At 43.7% G+C, this 25,493-nt stretch overlaps 1 protein-coding gene across 1 annotated transcript in view; it reads left to right on the top strand.

Annotated features, from left to right (window-relative positions):
- The window catches only part of LOC308254760 (V-type proton ATPase subunit S1-like protein), a 53,991-nt gene extending 34,142 nt beyond the window's left edge, over positions 1-19,849 (top strand). The window contains exons 6-8 of the mRNA XM_080681152.1: positions 10,739-10,789; positions 13,836-14,076; positions 19,090-19,849. Of these exons, the coding sequence (XP_080537278.1) occupies positions 10,739-10,789; positions 13,836-14,076; positions 19,090-19,392 (595 nt within the window). The 3' untranslated portion in view covers positions 19,393-19,849. The remainder of the gene's footprint in view (positions 1-10,738; positions 10,790-13,835; positions 14,077-19,089) is intronic.
- Positions 19,850-25,493: the final 5,644 nt, after the last annotated feature.

Here is a 25,493-nt window from a genome sequence, read left to right as displayed (position 1 = left end):
ACCAAGTCGCTATGATGCATACTGACCACCAGGGGGCAGATGGTCAATGCAGGAGCTGTCCCCTGGTGGTCACTTTGCTCCCACAGGGGGAGCGCCACTCAGCCAGAAGCTGGGCTCACTGCTGGCGAGCTCCATGGCAGTGGTGGGAGCCTCTCCCACCTCCACAGCAGTGCTAAGGATGTCCAACTGTTGGACTGCGAGAGGGTGCAGGCCTGGCTGAGGGACCACCTCCCCCCGAGTGCATGAATTTCGTGCACTGGGCCTCTTATATGCATAAGAACTTTGAAAACTTGTCAAGTGTTACTCAAAATATCTTACCTTATATAATAAAAGCCTAATATGCTAAGTGTCTGGTCATCCATTCAACCAATCAAAGTATAATATGTTAATGATATGCTAAGGCTGCTCAACCACTCACTATGACGTGCACTGCCCACCAGGGAGTAGACGCTCCGACTGGTAGGTTAGCTTGCTGCTGGAGTCTGGCCAATTGGGCCGGACACGCCCTGGAGCCCTCCCCAGCTGGCCAACCTCCCACATTCCTCCCTGGCCCCGATTGTGCACCAGTGGGGTCCCTCGGTCTGGCTTGTGCCCTCTTGCAATCTGGGACCCCTTGGGGGATGTTGGAAAGCCAGTTTTGGCCGATCCTACAGGCCAGGCCAAGGGACCCCACTGGGCCTCTAGTATGTTAGAAGACCTTCCTAACATACTAGTGGTAACTAGTGTAAAATAGTGTCTAGTTACCTGGTGAAGAGGACCAAAGAAGTTTTGGGTTTCACAATGCACACATTCATAATTGGGTGGGACCTGACTTTTTTCTTCTTGGTCATCACTCTAGAATTATACTCCGGGCAATTACTAAGTGTGCAGCATCTGCTTCCTCCATGGGGATGAGGGAGGCTTCCCAGGATGTGAGATGTTCGAGGACCAGCTGCTGAGACTGGGTGTCCCTGATTCCTGAGCATGTGGTGCTGGCTAAAAACTCATGTCCTCAAGAACCAGAAAGGGGGTTGCTGAAAGAAAAAACTTAAGCAAAGACATAACCATGTAAGGTCAAAAGCACAGATTTAAAAAAGATGAACATGTTTTAGTGCTTGAAAACACAATGTTCAGGGAAAGGCAAATTGTTGGCAGACAGATTTCCAATGGAAGTCTTGTTAAATAGTCAAAGCCCTACAAATAGAGCATAATCCTAGTATCTGTCTATATTTTGAATTAGGCAATTATAGTCTGAAGAATTCAGAATCCATTTTAAACATGGGAGGGTAGGGAGTTTGGAAGAGTAAAATAAGCTCCTTTTTGAGTGACTCACTAGGTTGCATTTCTCCTTTGTGTATCGTTTTCCTGTGTTGAATTTGCTTTGTTGAAATCAGGTCTCCTGTTCTTCTTTTTTAAAAATTGACTTTCTGAGAGGAGAAGGGAGAGGGAGAGATAAAAACATAAATGTTGAGAATCATCAATCGGCTGCCTCCTGCATGCCTCCTACTGGGGATTGTGCGAGTGCCCTGACCAAGAATCTAACCATGACCTCGTGTTTCATGGGTGGATGCTCAACCACTGAGCTACACTAGCAGGCCTCATGTTCTTTACTCTGCAGTGAAGCGTGATAACAGCTTTCACTGAAACCAGGACTGCTGGAGAAAACTCGAGTGTCAGAAGCGTGGGGGCTGTTGAGCTTCTCCCTCAGGAGAGGAGGACAGAGATTAGGGCATCTCAGCATGGCTTTGCTTTAAGGTTTAGTTTGTTAGCTGTAGAGCCAGTTCATGAGCAACTAAGCTATTCTGATTCCTTGGAAGAATTAGAGAAATTTCTGTTGGAATAAGTGACCAGTCAAATTTACAAAGTACTACTCAAGAAATGCATTTTAGTTCTTTAAAATATTTTCAATAATTTGTAATAGATTATTAAAAATATTGCTGAAAACTTGCTTTACTGAGTAAATTAGCCTGTACAGTATTTGTAAATGAATGTATCTAAGGTGGCTAAGCTTATGATTTTAGGTAAATAAAATATTTCTCTTAGCAATCTTATTTATAAAGTTTATTCTTAAATATCCCTCTCCCCTTTTCCATAATAGTATTAAAATAACTTTGCTCAATCACTGACATTTTTATATCTTGATAAGTAAAACCAAATTAATGAGATTATACATGTGCAGTATTTTTAAAGCTTCTAATTGGGCATTTTATTGCTTTTTCGGTTTTATAATGTACTAGAGACCCAATGCACGAAGATTCGTGCAAGAATGGGCCTTCCTTCTTCTGGCTGCTGGCACCGCCTTCGCTCTGGCCAGAGCAGCCTTTCCGCTCCAGCCAGGAGCTGCCTTTTCACTCTGGCCCGGAGCCGCCTTTCAGCCTTCCCATGCTGCCCAGAGGCCCGGAGCGGCTGGGGTGGGGCGGAATGCCTGCGTTGTCTCCATGGTGACTAGGCAAGCGTCCCGCCCCACCCCCAGCTGCTCGTCACCTGTGTATGCAAATTAACCCGCCATCTTTGTTGTGTTAATTTGCATACTCCTGATTGGCTGGTGGGCGTCACAAAGGTGCAGTCAATTAGCATGTTACTCTTTTATTAGTTAGATTGAGATATAACTTCTATACATTATAATGTCATATAACATTGGGATCCTTTGTGCATTTAAATTTTTTATATTTTTCATTTTCAATTATTTATTTAGCTTTTTATCATCCATATTTTAACCTATTGAAATATAAATGAAGTACACTAAGTAGCACTTATTTGAAGTGTACAATTTGATCAGTTCTGACATATGTGTATACCTATGAAACCATCACCACAATCAAGACAGCAAATGTCCACATCACCCTTAGAAGTTTCCTTATGCTTCTTTTTAACCATCACTCCTACCCTCCCACCTCTCTAGGTAACAACTGATCTGCTTTCTGTCATTACAGACTAGTTTGTGCTTTCTAGAATTTTATGTAAATACAATCATATAGTATACATTCTTTCCCTTTAGCTAATGATTTTGATATTCTTCTGTGTGGTGCATGTATCAAGGGTATGTTCCTTTTTATTGCTGAGTAGTATGTACATCATATGCATATACCACAACTTTTTTATCCATCCACCTCATGTTGGAAATTTGTTTTTTTCTCCTCGGAGTGGAATAGCTGGAACACATAGTAGGTATATGTTTAGTTTTTTGGGTTTTTTTTAGTGTAAATCAAATTTTATTTATTTTTTCCATGCAATAAACATTAATATTTCAAGAAAAACTATTTTAAATATAATGTTACATGCTGTTTAGTTTTTAAAGTAACTGCCGAACTGTTTTATTTATTTATTTATTTATTTATTTATTTATTTTTTAAAATATATTTTATCGATATTTTACAGAGAGGAAGGGAGAGGGATAGAGAGTTAGAAACATCGATGAGAGAGAAACATCCATCAGCTGCCTCCTGCACACCTCCTACTGGGGATGTGCCCACAACCAAGGTACGTGCCCTTGACTGGAATCGAACCTGGGACCCTTCAGTCTGCAGGCCGACGCTCTATCCACTGAGCCAAACTGGTTTCGGCCAAACTGTTTTTTAAAGTGGTTGTACCAGTTTCCTTTCCACCATCATTGTATGAGAGTTCCAGTTACTTCACATCCTCACCAACACTTGGTATGGTCAGTGTGGAACTGTAGAGAAAATATTTTTGTTTCTGCATGGCTAGTAATTTCTGAACACCTTTTACTGGGACTTGGGTTAAAAGATAAGCCTCGGGTTAGTAAGAGATTTTCTTCCTTAGAGGAATGTGTTTACAGGTAAGGTAATAATAAGCTCAGGGCTGTGGAGACATTCCAGGGCTTGGAAACTCAGAGAGGCTTCTGATCTTCCCCTTGGAGACATATATTTACATACCATGGTTTTGGACCTGCAGCCATTTGTCCCTTATTTATTTATTTATTTATTTATTTATTTATTTATTTATTTTTAAATAAATCTTTATTGTTCAGATTATTACAGGTGTTCCTCTTTTTTCCCCCTAGCTCCCCTCCACCTGATTCCCCACCCCACCCCATGCCCTTACCCCCCGCCACTGTCTTCATCCATAGGTGTAAGCTTTTTGTCCAGTCTCTTCCCGCACCCCTCACACCCCCTCCCCCCTGAGAATTGTCAGTCCACTCCCTTTCTATGTCCCTGATTCTATTATATTCACCAGTCCATTCTGTTCTTCAGATTTTTTATTCACTTGATTTTTAGATTCACTTGTTGGTATGTATTTGATGTCATTTTGTTGTTCATAATTTTTATCTTTACCTTTTTCTTCTTCTTTCTCTTCTTAAAGAACACCTTTCAGCATTTCATGTAATCCTGGTTTGGTGGTGATGAACTCCTTTAGCTTTTTCTTGTCTGTGAAGCTCTTTATCTGACCTTCAACTCTGAATGATAGCTTTGCTGGGTAGAGTAATCTTGGTTGTAGGTTCTTGCTGTTCATCACTTTGAATATTTCTTGCCACTCCCTTCTGGCCTGCATAGTTTCTGCCGAGAAATCAGCTGACAGTCGTATGGGTGCTCCCTTGAAGGTAACTAACCGTTTTTCTCTTGCTGCTTTCAAGATTCTCTCTTTGTCTTTTGCCCTTGGCATTTTAATTATGATGTGTCTTGGTGTGGTCCTCTTTGGATTCCTCTTGTATGGGGTTCTGTGTGCTTCCTGAACTTGTAAGTCTATTTCTTTTACCAGGTAGGGAAAGTTTTCTGTCATTATTTCTTCTAATAGGTTTTCAATATTTTTGGCACTAAGGAAGCAGATGTGTCTCTCCTCTCTCAGGAGGTACTGCAGGACTGCTGCCACTCTTCTATGTAAACTCCCAGATTCATAATGTTACGGGACAGGCACCCCAAAAATTCGGATGTTGGTATGCTTAAAGTTGTCCCAGAGGCTCCTTACACTATCTTCATATTTTTGGATTTTTTCTTTTTGTTTTTCTTGTTGGGTGTTTTTTGTTTCCTCATATTTCAGATCTTTGGTTTGATTCTTGGGGTCCTTTGATCTACAGTTGAATTTCTGTATATTCTTTATTTCAGACAGTGTATGCTTAATTTCTGACTGGTCCTTTTCCATTTTTTTGGCATTCTCATTAAGGTCCTTGAAGGTCTCACTAAGCTCCTCGGAGGTCTCATCAAGTTTCTCGGCAGTTTTTAGAAGATTCTTGAGTAACCTTATAAATGTGGTTCTGAACTCTATGTCGTCCATTAGTTTGCTTTCCTCCATTTCTCTCATTCGTGACATGTTTCTTTGTCTTCGCATTTTGTTGCTTCCTTATGTTGATGGAGTGGCTTTGTGTGGTAGGTGACCTATAGGGGCCAGTAGCTCAGCCTCCCCAATCACCTGAGGTAGACGCCTTTGGTACACCCCTTTGTGGGCTGAGTGCAAAGTCTTGGTGTAGTTAAGCCTTGATTGCTGTTGGTACGCAGGGAGGAATTGACCTCCAGGCCAATTGGCTGTGAGGACCCGCTGTGTCTATAATGGAAGAACTGCTGCGCTGGAGACACGCTTATGGTGCAGGACTTGTTTCAGTGGGGCTTTGGTGCTCACTGAGTCTGCCTCTTGAATGTATCACTTATGGATGTGAGGAGTTGAAATCTGGTGTCTCACACTGACCACTAGGTACACTGGCTTCTGGATCTCCAATGGGGTGCAGGTCAGCTACTGTCTGAGGCCACCCAGCAGGAGCTACAGCGAGAACTACAGTTTTCTCCTCTTTGCTTGGGGTTTGGAGGTTTTGGAGCTGTCTGACCCGAGCTGCAAGTTTGCTAGGTTAAGCTGCGATAGGGCAGGCCATTCATATGCTAAAGCCGCTGCTTAGAGCTTGGGTGGGTTTGTAGATTGTGCAGGGCGGAGTCTCAGGGCGTGACTAGACTAGGGCGTGGCAAACAGCGATGGCTGCCAGTAAGCCAGCTCTGCGGCTCTGAGTCTCCCACCGTGTCCCTGGGTCCCGCGCCCCAGCACAATAAACAATTGTTCCTGCGCGCAGCCCTGCAAGCAAGCCTCCCTCACTTTCCGACCCCAGGGCATACAGTCCAGCTTCTCCCCGTAGGAGTTTGGGTCCCCTGTGTCTCCCCAGAAACGAGTTCGGAGTAATCGGGAGCTTATCTCCCTTCGGGTTGAAAACAGCAGTGCTCCCAGCCCCCCTTCGCAGGCCCGATTCGTGCGTCTCCGTACCTCAGCTTTTCAGCGCTTGTGCACCCCTCAATGCTGTTTGCTCTTTCCTTCTAGTTGTAGAACTTCCACTCAGCCAGCTTTCCCGTGGTTCTGGGTGATAGACGTTTTGTCTTTTAGTTGTAGTTTTGAAATTGTTGTGCGAGGCAGCAGTTTAGGTGTTTACCTACGCCGCCATCTTGGATCTCTCCCATTTGTCCCTTTTTTAAATTGATTTTTTTTTTTTAGAGAGAAAGGAAGGGGGAGAGAGAGAGAAACATTGCTGTGAGAGTGAAACATTGATTGCCTCCTGCATGCTCCCTACCAGGGATCAAGCCCACAACCCAGGCATGCGCCCTGACCAGGAATCGAATGGCAACCTTTCTTTGCATGGATGATGGACACACAACCTGCTGAGCCACACTGGCCAGGGCAGCATTTGTCATTTTTCCCCCCTAAAATATTTTACAGAGAGGAGGGGGGAGGAATAGAGAGTTAGAAACATCTATGAAAGAGAAACATTGATCAGCTGCCTCCTGCATGCCCCCGACTGGGGATCCAGCCTGCAACCAAGGTACATGGCCTTTGACCAGAATTGAACCTGGGACCCTTCAGTCTGAAGGCCAACGTTCTATCCACTGAGCCAAACTGGTCAGGGCCATTTGTCTTTTTTATGGTGAACTATTTGCTCCCATCCAAAGACTAATGAAACTCATCTGCTTACATTCTGTGGTAGATACCCAGGATTCTTCCCTTCTCTCGTCCCAAAGAAAATTTTTGGCACTAAGGAAGCAGATGTGTCTCTCCTCTCTCAGGAGGTACTGCGGGACTGCTGCCACTCTTCTATGTAAACTCCCAGATTCATAATGTTACGGGACAGGAACCAGGCCCAGAGCATGTTTGCCGCGGGCTGGCCAGTAATGTGGGGGTTCTTGATTGTGTGCAGGAAAGATTTCACAATATGAGTCCAGGTGATTTTGAGAGTACTTTCTATAAAGCTGGGACAGTGAAACAAGGGAGGTCTTAGGATAGAAGAAGCAACAAACAGGACTGCTTTGGTTCACTGAGAAGTCAAGAGTAAAGGGGGCCTTGGAGACAGGTTCAGGGGGTTAGCCTGGGATAAGCTGCAGCTGCCCAATGCTCCCCTGGTTGCAAGACCGTTAGAATTTAGGAGATGCATGCCTGAGAGGTAAGAAAGGCTCGGGCATGATCCTGGGAGGGAGAGCATGCTGGGTCCTTCATCTTGAGGGTTTTAAAGCCTGAGAGTTTTGGAGAGGTCTTAGGGGAGGATCTCAATAGAATATTCAGCTTTATGCTGATGCACCAGAATGGGATTTACTTCCCTGACTGCATTGGTCCTTAGGTGTGCTTGGCACAAATGGCACTAATTGGATTTTTGTTATTTATCTCCCTGAGTAGGATGATTTAGGATAATCCCTGCTCATGGTATAAGACAGTAGTCGGCAAACTCATTAGTCAACAGGGCAGCATGTGGCTCGTGAGCCGCAGTTTGCCGACCACTGATTTAAGCTATTCTCTGGTTGGGGAGAAGTGCAGACCATATACTCTTAAGTGTCCTTGGTTAGGAAAGATAGGATTTGGTTATTTACTAGATGGCTGTAAACTGATTAGCTGTTTAACTGTCTGTCTCAGTTTCCCTATTCTGCTTGTCCTGGCTTACTAGCCTGTCTCAATAATTCTGGTATTCCTCACCTGCATTACCAATCTCAACATGTGCAGGGTGACATCTGGGTCTCAGCATGTGGTCAGAGGGAAGAACTGGGTTAAAAGGGAACCAATGTGGTTATTGCTATGAGTAAGTAATAATTTGTCTCTGCTCTAGGAAATCTCAAGTTAACTTTCAGGAAAATGTGAATAAATATAGATATTAAAAACTGAGGAGTAGAAAAACAAACAAACAAAAAACCCCTGGAGAGTAGATATTTTTAAAAAGTTGGAGTCACCGAAACCGGTTTGGCTCAGTGGATAGAGCGTCAGCCTGCGGACTGAAAGGTCCCAGGTTCTATTCCGGTCAAGGGCATGTACCTTGGTTGCGGGCACGTCCCCAGTAGGGGGCGTGCAGGAGGCAGCTGATCGATGTTTCTAACTGTCTATCCATCTCCCTTCCTCTCTGTAAAATATCAATAAAATATATTAAAAAAAAAAGTTGGAGTCATTCTTATTGCTGTACCATGGTATCTTATAATGGGGTTATTTTATATTTTCCTGATGACTAATGATGCTTAGCATCCTTTCATGTACTTACTGCCATTGGTATATCTTCCTTTGTGAAGTGCCTGTCTTTTGACCATTTTTAAGTTAGGTTTTGTCGATGTAACAAATGTCCAAACCTGTAAAGAATTTTGATGACAGTTTACTTGAGCCTAATTGATGACATAAGCCAGGGAACAAGATCTCAAATGCTCCACAGAATAACAACTTTGCAGCTTCTTTGTAGCATTTGAAATTGAGGGAAAGTAAGAAAATTTCCAAGGAGGTGGGGGAGAAAAACAAAGCGGTGATTAAATTACAGAATCCTATGTAATAAAAGCCTAATATGCAAATTGTCCCCTTGGGTGGTCGTTTGACCAGGACACTAGGAGTTTGACCGCTTGCTTGCTATGACATGCATTGACCACCAGGGGGCAGCACAGAACATGGCAGGCGTCGGTGACGCGCCGCGACCTCTCACCAGCTACCTGGAGGCGGGGGTGACGGGAACAGAGGTGCAGTGAGAATGTGGGGTGTCTGCCGAGCTCGCTCTCACTCCCCCTGCTACTCTCCCCCGGGACACCAGAGCTCACACACTGGGGAAGCCCCCATGCTTAGGTGCTGGGCACCCATGAGGAGCCCACCCCACACTCTGGGTGAGCCAGGCTACAGCTGCTGGGACCACAGGGACCAGTTGGGCTCCCAGTGGGTTTGCGCAGGAGCGGGTCTGCAAGGCTGGCCAGGAGAGAGCGTGCTGCCTGCCTGGCTTCCGTGTGGTGCCGGTGGGCAACCCAGAGGCCCACATTGCGCCCTGGCCCACATTGTCATGCCGCGCTCACCGCACCTCTGCGTGGGGACTTGGGTGCTGTGACTCAGGCGGAGGGAGGTGTTTGGGGGCCCAGGTGCTGCCCAGGGCCCAGAGGTCAGCTGGGACCAGCCCTTCCACGCCAGATGCTTGCGCTTTGATCACTGGCCAGGCCTAGGGACAGCACCTGTGCACAAATTTTGTGCACCGGGCCTCTAGTCTATACTAATAAAAGCCTAGGTGGCGTCTCACCCTTGCATCATCACAAGATGGCCACCCCCATGTCATCACAAGATGGCCGCCACAAGATGGCCAGCAGGGGAGGGCAGTTGTGGACGATCAGGCCAGCAGGGGAGGGCAGTTGTGGACGATCAGGCCAGCAGGGGAGGGCAGTTGGGGGGACCAGGCCTGCAGGGGAGGGCAGTTAGAGGCCATCAGGCAGGCAGGGGAGGGCAGTTGGGAGTGACCAGGCCTGTAGGGTAGGGCAGTTAGGGGTGACCAGGCCAGCAGGGGAGGGCAGTGGGGATGACCAGGTTGGCAGGGGAGGGCAATTGGGGGCCATCAGGTCTGCAGGGTAGGGCAGTTGGGAGTGACCAGGCCTTCAGGGGAGGGCAGTTAGGGGTTACCAGGCTGGCAGGGGAGGGCAGTGAGGGGCGACCAGGCCAGCAGGAAAGGCAGTTAGAGGCAACCAGGCCGGGAGGGAAGGGCAGTTGGGGGCGATCGGGCCTGCAGGGGAGCAGTTAGGCATCAATCATACTGGCAGGGGAGTGGTTAGGGGGTGATCAGGCTGGCAGGCAGAAGCAGTTAGGGGCAATCAGACAGGCAGGTAGGCAAGTGGTTAGGAGCCAGCAGTCCCGGATTGTGAGAGGGATGTCCGCAGGGATCGGGTCTAAACCGGCAGTCAGACATCCCCCTAGGTGTCCCAGATTGGAGAGGGTACAGGCTGGGCCGAATTTCGTGCACTGGGCCTCTAGTATTTAATAAGACTGTGTTCTCTTGAGGATGGTTACACTTATTTCAAAGTTGTATTAACCTAGATGCACAAAAACAATGGACAGGGCTTACTTAAGGCAAAGATAAACCTTTTACTAACAAGTTATATGCCTAGGGCATGACTACCCACCTTGACTGGCCCAGTTAGGAATTTATGATCAGATTACCCTGTGAGTTTACTTCCCATAGAACCCCTTTTGTAGTGCACAGATTGTCTTATTATTATTGAGTTGTTAATGTTATTTATTGTATTCCGGATACAAATTCTTTATGCGTATGTGTTGTGAATATATTCCCCCATTCTCTGGCTTGCTTTTTTTTGTTTGTTTGTTTTCCTAATGATGTCTTTTGAAGAGCAAAGTTTTTGAATGTAATAAAGTACAATTATTGATTTTTTTTTATAGTTCATACTTTTGTGTTTTTTCAAGAAACCATTGTCCATCCAAGATTGCCAAAATGTTCTTCTATGTTTTTCTTACAAGTTTTTTAGTTTTAGTTGTTACATTTAGGTCTATGATTTATTTTGAGGAGATTTTTTAGTATATGTGAAGTGCTATATTGTTTCTGTTTTCTTAGGTTGTCTCTGAAATTTGACGATGCTGAAAATTCCAGAGGTCTTGAGATAAGGTAGGTATGGATACCACTTTGGAGTTCTATAGGTTCAGCACATCAGATTAGCTCCATATAATTTATTCATTCAACATGTAAGTATCAAGGGCCTGCTCTGTGCTAAGCAGTGACATGTGAAATGTCACAGCTACCTAATTACCCTGGAAAGCCAGTGGTGTTCTGTGATGGGGTCTTATAGTCATGCTTTCTTTAGTTTTTAAAGCATCTGTAGTTTCCTCATTTAGGGACCTAGAGAACACATGAACACATGAATGTGAGAATGTGTAACCATTTTCACCTGAGCAAAGAATAAAATATATTTAAAACTCCAAGGGCTAAGGCTCTGGTTTGAAGTTATTTTCTGTATGGCTCTTTACAGTGAATCACACATCATTTAATGATAATGAAAAAGTGTCTGTTAGCTGAATCCCCCAGTGGACAGTCGGCACAGGCCTACGTTTTTCCGTGTTTATGTATGGAAGGATATATCTGCCAAAAGTGATTTATCTAAGCAGTTGGGAACTGTTTAAGGAAGGTGAGAGGGCAGCAATTTTAAGGGATTACATTTTTTTCTTATAAAAATACTAGAGGCCCGGTGCACGAAATTTGTGCATGGGTACGGTCCATAGGCCTGGCCTGCGATCAGGGCCATCTTCCCTAGCTGCCCACAGCCGGCCCCGCCCCCCGCTGCCACCCACCCCCAGTTCCCCATTCTCCATAGGGTGATTGGTGCCTGACAGCCGGGGGAAGGGACCAAGAGGTCGGCTGTTCCCACCCGCTCATTGGCCCTGCCCCTGCAGTGGGTGGCCATCAGGTGATCAGAGCCTGCGGGCCGGGGAAAGGGACCAGGAGGTGGTCAGTGCGCCTCATAGTGACTGGTCCACGGTCATTCTGGTCGTTCTGCCCTTAGGGTGAATTTGCATATTACCCCTTTATTATACAGGATAATGTTTCCCTTTATGTATGACCAGGCTTTCAGTGGAGGTAGCAGCTGTGTCTTTAATATTACTTATAAAACCAGCAGAATTTGTTAGGAGCAATCTTCCCAGAGCTGTGTTCTATGAGCTACTCCTGGTCTGTGAAAATGTAAGATTCCTCAGAAGAGGCATTCTGTGGTCAAACATGGTTGAGAAAGACTGCACGCCATGTGCGCCTCTGGGAGATTCACAGTATAAATTTGTATATAGATATATATTTTTTATTCTCACCCGAGGATATGTTTTTATTGATTTTAGAGGAAGAGTAAGGGAGAGAGAAACATCGATGTGAGAGAGAAACACCCATCGGTTGCCTCTCATATGCACCTCGAGCGGGGATTGAACCCATAACCTAGGTATATACCCTGACCAGGATTCGAACCCACACCTTTTTGGTGTATGAGACGATGCTCTAGGCATCTGAGCCACCCGGCCAGGGCTAACTTTGTGTATGAAGGTTCTGTGAAGACAAGCTCCTTAGGAAGATTGTTGTGCTTGGTGACTTTGGTTCACCTAGTGTTTACCATCTTCAACCTTGGACAGCTCTCTCCTCAGAACACTTGTCTGTATATAATGGAGCACCAATGTGTCACTGCCCATATTGAGGTAATGCATGCCACTACCTTTCAGAGAACTTTATGAGAAAAATAGAATCTCACAACATATCTGAACACATATACATATCTGTTTGATACAGAAATGAATATTTTATTCAAATCATACTCCCCTCCAAAATAGCTTTCTGACTTTTTTTTTTCCTGATGATAAAGATATATGGCAGACACTGTCAGTACCCCATCCATATCCCCTTGGGTGTTTCCATTTGAGAGCTCTATTGTCCACCAGCTCTACTTTCAATTGCCAATCTTTCTTTGTCTGAAAGTTTACTCTGGCCAATCAGACCCACTGCCTCCCATCCCTACCCCAGAAACCCTCAGCCAGTGACTGACAGGTGTAGAAATATCCCAGCTCCCTCACCTTCTGGTGATAACTCACAAGCATGTGTTCCTTTTTGGAGCCCGACATCCCAGGGCTCCCCATAGGCATTAGGTCCATTGCCCGCGGTGGAAACTCGCTTGATAATGTGTCCTTTTGGCTGCCTTCTATTCTTTTGTTATTTCTCTTCTCTCCGTTCTACATCTTTTGAATGACTAAATTACCAAATTGATTTGGGATCACCTTCCAAAAATACTTCTTGTATTTATATTCTTATCTCAGGGTCTGCTTCTGTAGGAGCCCAAGCTAAGACAAGATAATAATACATGTCCATTGATAACAGAAAATTCAGGAAATATTGAGCTATAGAAAGAAGATGAAAGTCATCCATAATTCAACCACAATTTATAATCACCATTAACATTTTGATCTCTGACTTTTCAGAATTTTTTCTATGCAATCATGTATTTTTCTATGTATTTTTTATGTGAGAAAAATGATCATGGCAAATGTACATTATAATGTGTTTATGGCTGGAGAATATGCAATTCTACAATAGCTAAGAATTAGGGCTCTTGTCTGCAGATTGAATTCAATACCCAGCTCCAATACTTACTCTCTGAGTGAACTTGCACAGGTTATAGATTTAACCCCTCTGTGTCTTAGATTCCTCATCTGTGAAATGAGGATAATAATATTATCTGTCTTTAGTGTTGTAGGGGAGATGAAATAAGATGTATATAAAAAACATAGAGTGCTCAACACAAAGAGCCATTATTATTATTTTTTTTCGTTACTATTAATTTTGATCATTATTTCTTTAGCTAATTCTATATTGATGTCCACTTAAGTTTTTCTCAATGTTTTTAGCAATAATAAAATCAAGTGTTAATTCCAAAACAGAAAAAGCCAAGATTTTTGTGTTTTTCCTTTTGTAGGAATTTTATTGCTACAATTTGGGGGCTGCCTGGTCTTTTGCTTTCATTCCCACCCAGCAGGAAGCTCTTGTTCAGAACCATGCCAGACTTTCTCTTTGAGCCACTTCTTCTATCTGACAAAAGAGGGCGAGATTGCACTGTTTATAGATGATGTTCTGTGTCAGCAAATATGTAAGTGCTTTGGTGGTAATACTGTTTTATATTCGTTTTCAGATTCATTCTTACCAATTACAACAAGTTTTCCATGCAGAGCTGGTATAGTTTGCACCGAGTTGAGATTATTTTTAATAATTCAATCCAAGCAACTTTTAATGCAACTGGCATATATGCTCTGTCAAGTTATTCCTACCACTGCCAGCACGTCAGCAGCCAGCAGCAGTATGATGCCCTCTTGCTGCCCAGCGACATGGATGATATGTCAAGCCTGTGGGAGGTCACTTTCATTGATTTCCAGGTAATAAACTATTATACATGCTCCTGTGTGTTTGGTGCCAGAGAAACTCAGTATTTGTTTGAAAACACCTGACAGAAACATAGGTGTTCAAGGGAAAAAGAGGAGTGGATACGTTTAAAATAGTATTTCTTTTTCCTTATCCTCTAAGTCTAAGGTGTGAAATGGAGTAGGGTAGTCTTTCCTCTCCCTGCATACTCCCCATTCCTCTTGATTTTACATTCAGGTTTATCCATTCACTAACAGATTATCAGGGAGGAATGCCAGCAATCTAAGCCCCAGTGAGGCTGTGGCCCGAAGCCCAGTCACTGACACTTCCTGGAGTGAGAAACCCTTCTAGGGAGAGGAATTATCGGACAATTATTTTATTTCCTTCAGGGAGTGGAGCAGTGATCCTATCAGGGTAGATAAGAAGTATATCTGTAGCGTGAGTGACAGCTTTGGCAGTTAACGTAGGAATGGAGCTGTCAGCCAGGGAGTCAAAAATATCTCAGAGATCCTCTTGAAAGTATTTGGGGAAAGGCATGGGCATAAGAGGTTCCTTTTCACCTCCAGGATCTCAGGCTCAGAGACATCTGTCAAGTTCTTTGTCCTGTTTACCTATGAAAAAAGCTTTAACTTGTTCTTACAACTCACTGAAATAGCAGGCAAGCTTGTCCCTTTTATGGGCATTTTCCAATCTTTCACATACATATTTACCCCCTCCCCCCAGCTTGGGGAGGTGTGGTGTTGATGAGAGGCATTTTGACATAGGTAAGGAGCTTGCATTTTGGAGCCTGACAGTCCTGGTTTCCAATTACTTCTCAGCCACCTGGGCGAGTTACTTCACTTTCTCAATTTCAGATCTATCTTTATAGATGTAAAGAATTCATGGCCTAATATATGTAGCAATACCAGGACCATGTCAGGCATGGATTAAAAATACTACTTATGAGTCCCATCTGGTGTCAGCCTGTTGCAGTTATTTTTCCAATGAGGTGACTGGAGTACTGATTTACATCATTTTTCAAAATGAGATAACTGGTAAATGGTAGAGGCAGAATTTGAATTCTGGACTGTTTGGCTTAAAGGCACTTTAATACATATTAAACATATATTTAATCTAATATATATATATATATATATATATATATATATATATATATATATATATATTTTAGAGGCCTAGTGCACGAAATTTGTGCACTCAGTGGGGGGGCGGGTGTCCCTCAGCCCAGCCTGAGCCCTCTCGCAGTCCGGGAGCCCTCGGGGGATGTCCAGCTGACGGCTTATACCTGCTCTCCATAGGGAGTGGGCCTAAGCCATCAGTCAGACATCCTTAGTGCTGCTGGAGAGGCGGGAGAGGCTCCCACCACCACAGCTTGGCTCACCAGCCTTGAGCCTGGCTTCTGGCTGAGTAGTGCTCCCCCTGTGGGAGCACACTGACCACCAGGGGGCAGCTCCTGCATTGAGCGTCTGCTCCCTGGTCGTCAGTGTGCGTCATAGCAACCAGTTGTTCTGCCATTCGGTCGATTTGCATATTAGCCTTTTATTATATAGGATATATATATATATATATATATATATATGTATGTGTGTGTATATATATATATATATATATATATATATATACACACACACTCTAATAAATGAGTAATATGCAAATTGACTGTCACTCCAAGACACAAGATGGCCACCCCCATGTGGTCAAAGATGGCTGCCCCATGTGGACACAAGATGGCCTGCAGGGGAGGGCAGTTGTGGGCAGTTAGGGGTGACCAGGCCAGCAGAGGAGGGCAGTTGGGGGTGACCAGGCTGGCAGAGGAGGGCAGTTGGGGGGGACCAGGCCTGCAGGGGAGAGCAGTTGGAGGTGATCAGGCAAGCAGGGAGGGCAGGTAGAGGTGACCGGGCCAGCAGAGGAGGGCAGTTGTGGGAGACCAGGTCAGCCGGGGAGGGCAGTTGGGGGGAACCAGGACTGCAGGGGAGGGCCGTTTGGGGGGACCAGGCCTGCAGGGAAGGGCAGTTGTGGGGGACCAGGCCTGCAGGGAGGGCAGTTAGGGGTGACTGGGCCTGCAGAGGAGGGCAGTTGGGGGAGACCAGGTCTGCAGAGGAGGGCAGTTGAGGGGGGACCAGGCCTGAAGGGGAGGGCAGTTAGGGGATGACCAGGCCTGCAGGGGAGGGCAGTTGGGGGGGGCAGGCCTGCAGGGGAGGGCAGTTAGGGGTGACCAGGCCAGCAGGGGAGGGCAGTTGGGGGCAACCAGGGAGGAGGACAGTTAGGGGCAACCAGACTGGCAGGGGAGGGCAGTTAGGGGTGACCAGGTTGACAGGGGAGGGTAGTTAGGGGTAATCAGGCCGGCCGGGGAGCAGTTAGGTGTCGATCAGGCTGGCAGGGGAGTGGTTAGGGGGTGATCAGGCTGGCAGGCAGAAGCAATTAGGGGCAATCAGGCAGAGGCAGGCGAGCAGTTGGGAGCCAGCAGTCCTGCACCAGGATCAGGCCTAAATGGGCAGTCGGACATCCCTCAAGGGGTCCCAGATTGGAGAGGGTGCAGGCTGGGCTGAGGGACACCCCCCGCCCCCTGTGCACGAATTTTGTGCACTGGCCCTTTAAAAGAGAAGCAGGCAGAAAGGGCAATGAGGCAGTAATAATGAAAACAAGGAATAACTCATACACAGTTTCACCTAAATAGAACAGAGGAAGTGACTGATGTTTACAAAAATATATTTTTATTGATTTCAGAGAAGAAGGGAGAGGGAGAGAGAGAGAGAGAAACATCAATGATGAGAGGGAATCATTGATTGGCTGCCTCCTACATGCCCACACTGGGGATTGAGCCCACAACCCGGGCATGTGCCCTGACTGGATATCAAATTGAACCATGACCTCCTGGTTCATATGTCGATACTCAACCACTGAGCTACACCAGCTGGGAAGAAGAGACTGATTTATGCCTCCACCTTGTTCCAGAGATGACTTAAAGTGACTCATACACATACTATAATAAAAATAACTTTGCAAAATAGGGAAAGACATGAAGGTTAAGAAAACCAAAGGAAGAAAAGATCAGTTAGATCTGGTGAGTCTGGTACATAAAACCACAAGACTATCTGTGTGCCCTGGCTGGAGGTGGCTCAGTCATTTGGCTCTGAAGCTTTGGCCAGAGTAAGAAAGACTCATCCAGGTACAAGCTCGTGGGGTCCATAAGACTCCTGAAAATGTGTGTGTGAGGAGTACGTCCATCCCTGGTGCTGTGCAATAGGTGCCAACATTTACAGCAGCCTTAGTGTGAACACAGCAATCTCCCGTCCAGAAAATGGATGGAGAACATACCTTTCAGGCAGTCTCTGTAGATACTGTTCGATTCAACCAAGTCTTGTTAAGAATGACATGGCAGTCAGTGTGAGGATATTCTCTTTGGCTAGAGTTGCAGCATCAATGAGTCCATCATTTGTAATTGAGGAGCTTGACTCTTCAGGCACTGAACTGGAGACTGGGCCACTTTACCTCTTCATAGAGGGGGTAGGACAAGGGTTGCAGAAGCCGGGCCAAAACTCTCCTTCAGAAGCTGTTTTGAATTCAGTGTAGAGCACAGACAATTGGATGAGCAAGGCCCCTAAGGTCTGTGGCATGATGAATGGCTACAAGCACTTTAACATGGAAAATGCTACCATACCCACTTACATCATAAAAATGAATTCTCAGTAAAGCACTCATGGATAATTCAATTTCCTGACGTACTTCTTTAAAATTAACTAGGTGACTGAGTGAAGGGACACAGTGTAGCGTTACATTCTAGAAGCCAGCTACATTTGGGGCTGCCTTCCACAAAAGATTGCTCCCTTCAGAGTAGTTGCTCTGCAGCCTTGTTTCTTTCATTGTGATAGTATTTGGATGTCAGGGCCAGTTGTTGATTTGAGCTCTCCTTGTTCCAACTAATTAAACCACTTCATTGTGCATATGAGAAAGCTTTCCTTTATATTCTCTGGGTAGGATGCAAGGGAGGACTGCTATACAGCTCTTCCAGAAACAGTACCAAGTCGGTAGGGCACAACAGATAAAGAGGGAGAGGGAGAAGAGACAGACCACACCAGGAGTTACAGGGTAGTGACTCTGAAGCCAGACTGCCTACGTTTGAATTATAGCTTTACTATACTTAATGCTGTGTGACTCTGGGCCAGTTACTTAACTTTTCTGTGCCTCAGTTTCCTCATCCATAAAATAGGACTAGAATAATAACGTACTCATAGGCTCCTGTAGATATTAAGTGAGTTAAGGCAGCATTAAACCTTCAATAACTGTTAGCTTTTATTATTTTCTATGTTTTACGTCATTGGGAATCATGTTCCCTTAAAAGAGTTTTCCTGTCTAATTTCTGTCAACAGAATCAAAGGTAGACGAGCTAAGTCTTAAAATTCTTTGTGAAATTTATACTAAAACATAAAATTGTGAGTGTGTTTGAATTATAGAAACACTATAGCAGTTGTGGTTTTAGGTGAATGAGAACATTTCTAAGAGTCTGATTAAAAGAAGTTTTATTTTAGATCCTTGGAATAAAGGTTTTATTTCAGAGCCTTGAATTTCATGAGCTTCTTATTTACGGCAGTCATACATCCTAGAGGAGTTTCTGGGTCAGTCTTGATTTAAAAGTCAGTTTCACTGTCCCGTAAGCACACTCACACTTGTTAGATCATGGGCTTAAGTTATTTCATAAATATGGGCACAGTGTCTTAAATTTGGCTAATTAGGGGTCCAGAACTCCAGCCTGACTGGGAAATATATCTTAGGAGAAAATTTGTCATTTCAGCTCTTCTTTTTCTTTTCTTTTTTTAAAATGTATTTTTATTGATTTCAGAGAGGAAGGGAGGGAGATAGAGACAGAAACATCAATGATAAGAGAGAATCATTGATCAACTGCCTCCTACATGACCCCTACTGGGGATGCCCTTGACCAGAATCGAACCCGGAAACCTTCAGTCCACAGGCTGATGCTCTATCCATTGAGCAAAACCAGCTGGGGTGTCTTCTCTTTCTCCTGACAGATCCAAGGCTTTACCATCAATGGGGCACAGTTTGCCAAGGCCCGAGACTGTGCCTCTTCCTTCTCACCAGCTATTCTGATTGGCCTGGCCATGTCCTTGATCCTGCTGCTGGTTCTGGCCTACGCCCTACACATGCTCATCTACCTGCGGCATCTGGACAGGCACTACGATTTCATCACCTCTCCGGCCCACTTCCCCCAGCTGAAAGCTCGAGATGCAGCGGAAGAGAAGGAGTTGCTGAGGAGCCAGGGAGTTGAAAGCTATGAACTGAGAACCCAACAGATCTGCAAAATATACGTGTAATAGCCCAGGCAGTCTCTCCTACGAAGTCCACCGTGGGGTTAGAAAGGAGTTGTTTGTATTCTCTGTTGTTGGACTTCTGATGCATGATTTTTACCAAATGGCTTGATTTTTAAAAAAGGAAATACATGTAAAAAATACGTAAGTATCCATTCACCTACTGAGGTAGACTTGGGAAAATGAAAAGGAATTGGCAGGAATCCCACAAAGATAAATATGATGGTTCATTGCCCCAAAGCTACCTTGAAGGCAAGCTACCTTGAAGTTAGGGAGATGAAAAAAACACAAAAACACACCAATGCAATATAAAGAAGGGAAAACACTTGTTCCTTCTTGCCTGTGCCAGTTTGGATGTGATAAGTGTAGAAATAATAGATCCAAGGTTATCTGGAAGATCTGAATTTAAAATACTTTGTAACATAGTTTGCATTTTTCATAAATTATGTCACAATTTTGTTTTAAAAATGAATCTTTTTTTCTCATTCATAGAACTGTTTAGGGGGACTCCTGTCATTATAGTAGAACACTTTATTCAAGGGTTTTCTTTTTTATTTTTTTAAAAGAAACTGAACTTTAAGAAATATATGTATTTTTATTGATTTCAGGGAGGAAGGGAGAGGGAAAGAGAAACATCAGTAATAAGAGAGAATCACTGATCAGCTGCCTCCTGCATGCCCCCTACTGGGGATCAAGCCCGCACACAACTTGGGCATGTGCCCTGACCAGGAATCAAACCATGACCTCCTGTTTCATAGGTCGATTCTCAGCCACTGAGTCACACCAGCTGGGCTCAAGGGTTTTCTTGTCATTTATTTTCTATTCAGAGGAAGCCCAGTTCAATCTGTGAAGTAGGGGTAGTAATCCTGGTAGCATTTTTACCTTTCCTCTCTGGCTGTGATGTGAAGGTTCACCCTACTTGTCTGATTTAGACCTCCATTAGCTCCCCTAGGTGCCACTTGAAACAAACAACTGAGCTAAGTAAGAACAGTGTGTTTGCTATGCAAACACAGCTTCAAGGCGAATCCCCTGAACCCACTTCCAGTGAGATAGTATCCCCTAAACTCTTCTTTAATAGAAAATCTGTTGCCACCATTAATCTTCTGTCTCCCATTTTGTTCCACATGGATTTCCCCATAATTTTTTTCAGCTCTTAGCAGATACTGGAGATTGGCTCACTCTGCATCTTCACCAAAACCTCTCTAATATGCCTTCTGTGTTAAAGAGATCTTAAGTATAAAAGGTATATTGCATTTCCCTAACGAGGTTTTTGTACATGACCTTGGTACAACTGATACCTTTGCACAAAACTTAGAATGTAGATAGGAACAACATGGGTTGGGGCGGGGCAGGGGGGGTGGAAGTGAGTTGGGGGAGGGGGAGGTGTCAGGCACAGGGATATTGGATCTTCCAGGCAGTTGTGTGGATGGGTAATCTAGTCTCAAGTAGCAAATGACAATGGCTATGGGATTTCTGATAGAACAGTCTCATGTTGGACTTTTTTCTGGCTGCACTGTTGATTGTGAATATAGGTTTGGTTCCAGCTCTCTCAGAATTCTGTAAGCTCCTAAAACTGTGTGGTGAATTCCTTTCTGTTTTAATACCTGGAATAGATTGTGTAGTCTACAACTAAGAGTCTTGATTTATGTACTTTATTAGTACAAAAGATGATTGTAGGGAACAGACCTTCAAGAAAATGGGAATCTAGGATTATCTGACTCTGTTTGACTTAAAACCAGTGAGGATTATGTTAGCATTAGAGAATAGAAAATTGATAGCCAATGCCATTCCTTAATGAAATAGATTTGCAATGTGGTCGCCTTGATGGTCCAGTGGTGGTACAGATAGCTGCTGTGTTAGGCTATAGGTCCATGAAGAGTAAACATAATTTACTGTTCAAACAGGGGATCACTTTTGAAAGTGAAAGGGAGTGTCAACAATTGCAAGATAAGATACATAAACAGGATGGTGCCACACAAATTGGGATATAGAGTCACCCCAGGTATGGGTGATACCCTGAGGGAAGGCTGGCTCTTTCTATCTGGGCTGGAAGGCTTACAGAAAGAAAATAATAGCTCAGGATTTTAAATTTGCAGCTCAAGACATGGTAAAAAATCTGGGGAGTTTCTGTGACTGATTTACAAGGATCTCTTATCTTTTGTCAAGGGGGCTGACAGTTGAAAATCAGACCGAGGTCTGATCCTGCAAATTGGTAAACTGCATTGCAGGTAGAATTCATAGCTTGCCAGGGCTCTTATATGAACATGAGAACATTGATTACAAAAGAGAGAAACCTTGAAATAGGAATGGTAACTTTGTGGAGAATTTAGATGACTTTAAGGAGGTTTAATCTCCAAACTCCACTGAGGTTTTCTTGCTAGCAGAAGTAACCCCGGAGAGAAGAGTCTATTCCCGCCTTGCTTGAAAACTCTGTGAAGGGCCTCACCAGAGGTAGTTACTTGGCTAGTGTGTGCCATTTTTCTTCAATGCCTCTAGGCAAGTAGAGTCATGTTCTAGCACATCTCAGGGAACCAATTGCAAAGTCAAATCTGAGAAAATAAAATTGCAAGGGTTTGCTAATTTATGCAGCAAAAGACTTGGGGGAATATATGTGGGAATGGATTCTGAAGGTGCAAACTCAGAGAGTGAGGTGTATAATTTTAGATTGGGCTAACTTTTTTTGAGATAGTTTTTCTTACTAGATTTTGGAATAAATGTGCTGATTTGAACAACTGGGGATACTTTTAACAATTTTTTAGTTGATTAAAATTTGGACTCAACAGTGGCATACACTAAATGAAGTTGATACCAGAAATCCCTTGGCATGATATAGAGAAATAAAAGAAATTTAATAACTTAGGAAATTGGGATGTAGGAATAAATTTATCATGCTCTCCCCTACAAAATTATTTTCCTCTGTGAAGGCCCAGAAGACATTCCTTTTGTCATTGCACTATGAAATACATTGGGAACACAGTATCGGCATTTTTGAAGCACTGTAGTGGCTGCCTCAGTGAGCTATAGGGGAAGGTAGGAGATACTATCCTAGAAGTGGAATTCTTAGTCTCAGTAGGGATGCTGGGATTCTGGAATGGCAGAGGTCAAGTAGCAGCCAGCAACCTTAAAGGGCTGAAGGGCAGGAGTGTTAATCAGATTAGATTAAATAATATATGAAATAATTTATGAAATAAATTATGAAAAATAATTTATAAAATAATTTATGAAAAATTCACTGAAGTACTGCCCCTCCTCCTCTTTCTCCTCCTCCTCTTTCTCCTCCTCCTCCTTCTCCTTTCTCCTCCCTCCTCCTTACTCCCTTCTTCCTTCTTCCTTCTTCTTCATTCTCCTCCTTCTTCCTCCCCCGCTCCTGCTCCTTATTTCTTCTTCATTATCACCATCATCTAATTCTGGTTTAAAAAAACCTTACTGAGTCATCATAGTGTCTTCCTAAAGCTGAGACTGCTTATAACTCAAACGCCTTGAATGAAATAGAGACCTCTTAAAAAAGGGTTTATGGTCTTCATAACTAATGTTGAGCATTCTCATAAACAGTTTTATACTTGTCAATTGGTTTCTATATTTTTACAGTACTTACGGTGTGTTCTGATCTTCGGTAAAGAATTTACACTGTTCCCATGGATACCTTTATTATCAACCCAACAGATATGTGATTATTGCCCTGAAATTGTTATTACAGGAGAATAGCCTAAGAGATATCTGTCTTCCTGGGATGTCTGGAACAATATGGCAAAGAAAGTGATGTTTGATATGAGTAGGAGTTGACCAGGCAGGTAATGTGGCGAAGGACAAACATAGCAAAAGGAAACATATATGTAAATACTGGACTTTACCATGTGCAGAGAACTATGCAATACATGTATGTGGGTAGGTACATATAATCTATTTAGAGGAATGAAGAGAGGGAACAGATGATTCCAATTCTGTTTAGCATTCAACTAAAGAATTAGAATCTTGACTTTACGAAATGGTGAGGCCCCCAAGAGAATTTTAAGCAAGATAAATTACATGGTGTGTAAGTGTGTATAGAATAAGACAGAAATGCCAATCAGGATATTATTGCAACAATTCATACAAAAAATGATGGGACCTAAACTAAGACAATGGGGTGGGAAGAAAGAGCTATAAGAGGTGTGTAGAAGGTTGGTTCAATAAGACTTGGCAAACATTGGCAAAACACAAATGACTGGTAGGTAGTATCTTATGTGGGGTGCTGGGTGGATGGTGATGCCAGTCTCTATAATCAGGGAGGAAGGGATGAGAGGAATGGGAGTTGGGAGATTCCTGTAGGCAGGTCCAATAGTAGAGGTACAAGTATGAATCTGGGATCATATGTGTATAGAAAGGTCTTGACTAGAAAATTGTAAATGTAGCAGAAGCTGTCACCCACATACCTTTACCATTTCAGTGTATCCTGGTGGCCCTTTTTCCATTGCCAATAACTGCCCTCAGAGGCAGCTCTACCTGTGTTCATGGAAGGTTAGAAGCACTGAAGAATTAATGCCCCCCTGGGAGTAGTCTTCATCCAGTGACTCTTAGGAGTTGTGTATAAATACTCCAGTCATTTGCCCCTTGACTGAGATCATTCTGGAGTGTCTTTTACACCATTTCCTGGAGTTCCCAGCAAGACTAAGCTTTTGCCCATTGTGATATCTTGCTTGATATTGTTCACTTTATTGATTCCCTTCTCTGCCCTATTTTACTTCCCTGCTTTCCCAATGATATTTCCTGGTGTCACCTCCAAAATAAAGGAGTTATATGCAAATTCTTTTCTCAGGAGCTCAAATTAAGTTAAGCACCGTTGTCTTCATGTCTGATGCTAAAACTTGAAGTCTGCATAGAAGGCAACTTGGAGGGGAAGATGGATGTAAAGTGGGGGAGAGCAAGGATGAACTAGAATTCATAAAGAGGAGTTGGGACCATGAGAAATAACTGGGACCTGTATCATTGTTCACTGCCTTCAATCTTGATAAAGTAGTGCTCTTTGTAACAGAGCTAAATAGATGGCCCAGGAATTGAAGATATTGAAGGAGGATCCAGGAGAAGATGTGGCAGCTGTAGGCCTGGGTGTTGCTAGGTGCCAGGAAGATGAGTCAGCAGATAATGATAATGTGCTTGAGCTACAAATGCACCTGACTCTTCCTTTTTTTAAAAAAAATCTTTATTGAGTTTATTACAGATGTCCCTCTTCCCCCCACCCCAAAGCTTCCTTCCACTCAGTTCCCACCCTGCTCCAGGCCCTTGCCACCCTATTATCTGTGTCCATAGGTAATGCATACATCATATAAGATCTTTGATCTCTTCCTGCCCCCTTTCCCCCCCACACACACATACCCCTTCCTTCTGAGCATCATCAATCTGTTCCATTTCCATGCCCCTGATTCTATTCCATTCACCAGTTTATTCTGTTCATCAGATTTTTCATTCATTTGATTTTTAGAATCAATTGTTGATAGATGTGTATTTGTTGCCACTTTGTTGTTCATATTTTTATCTTTTTCTTCTTCTTCCTCTTCTTAAAGAATACCCTTCAGCTGGTTTGGTGGTGATGAACTTCTTTAGCTTTTTCTTGTCTGTGAAGGTCAAGGAAGCTCTTTAACTGACCTTCAATTTTAAATTATTACAATTGTTCCTCTTTTTTCCCCCCATAGCTCCCCTCCATCTGGTTCCCACTCCCCCCTCTGCCCTTACCCCCCAACTGTCCTCATCCATAGGTGTACGATTTTTGTCCAGTCTCTTCCCACAGCCCCCAGAACCCTTTCCCCCTGAGAATTGTCAGTCTACTCCCTTTCTATGCCCCTGATTCTATTATATTCACCAGTTTATTCTATTCATCAGATTTTTTATTTGCTAGATTTTTAGATTCACTTGTTGATAGATATGTATTTGTTGTTTATAATTTTTATCTCTACCTTTTTCTTCTTTTTCCTCTTCTTAAAGGATACCTTTCAGCATTTCATGTAATTCTTGTTTGGTTGTGATGAACTCCTTTAGCTTTTTCTTATCTGTGAAGCTCTTTATCTGCCCTTCAATTCTGAATGATAGCTTTGCTGGGTAGAGTAATCTTGGTTGTAGGTTCTTGCTATTCA

The sequence above is a fragment of the Plecotus auritus genome (assembly GCF_963455305.1).
Source record: "Plecotus auritus genome assembly, chromosome: 7".
NCBI lineage: Eukaryota > Metazoa > Chordata > Mammalia > Chiroptera > Vespertilionidae > Plecotus > Plecotus auritus.
This window is presented reverse-complemented; position numbering and strand designations above follow the sequence as displayed.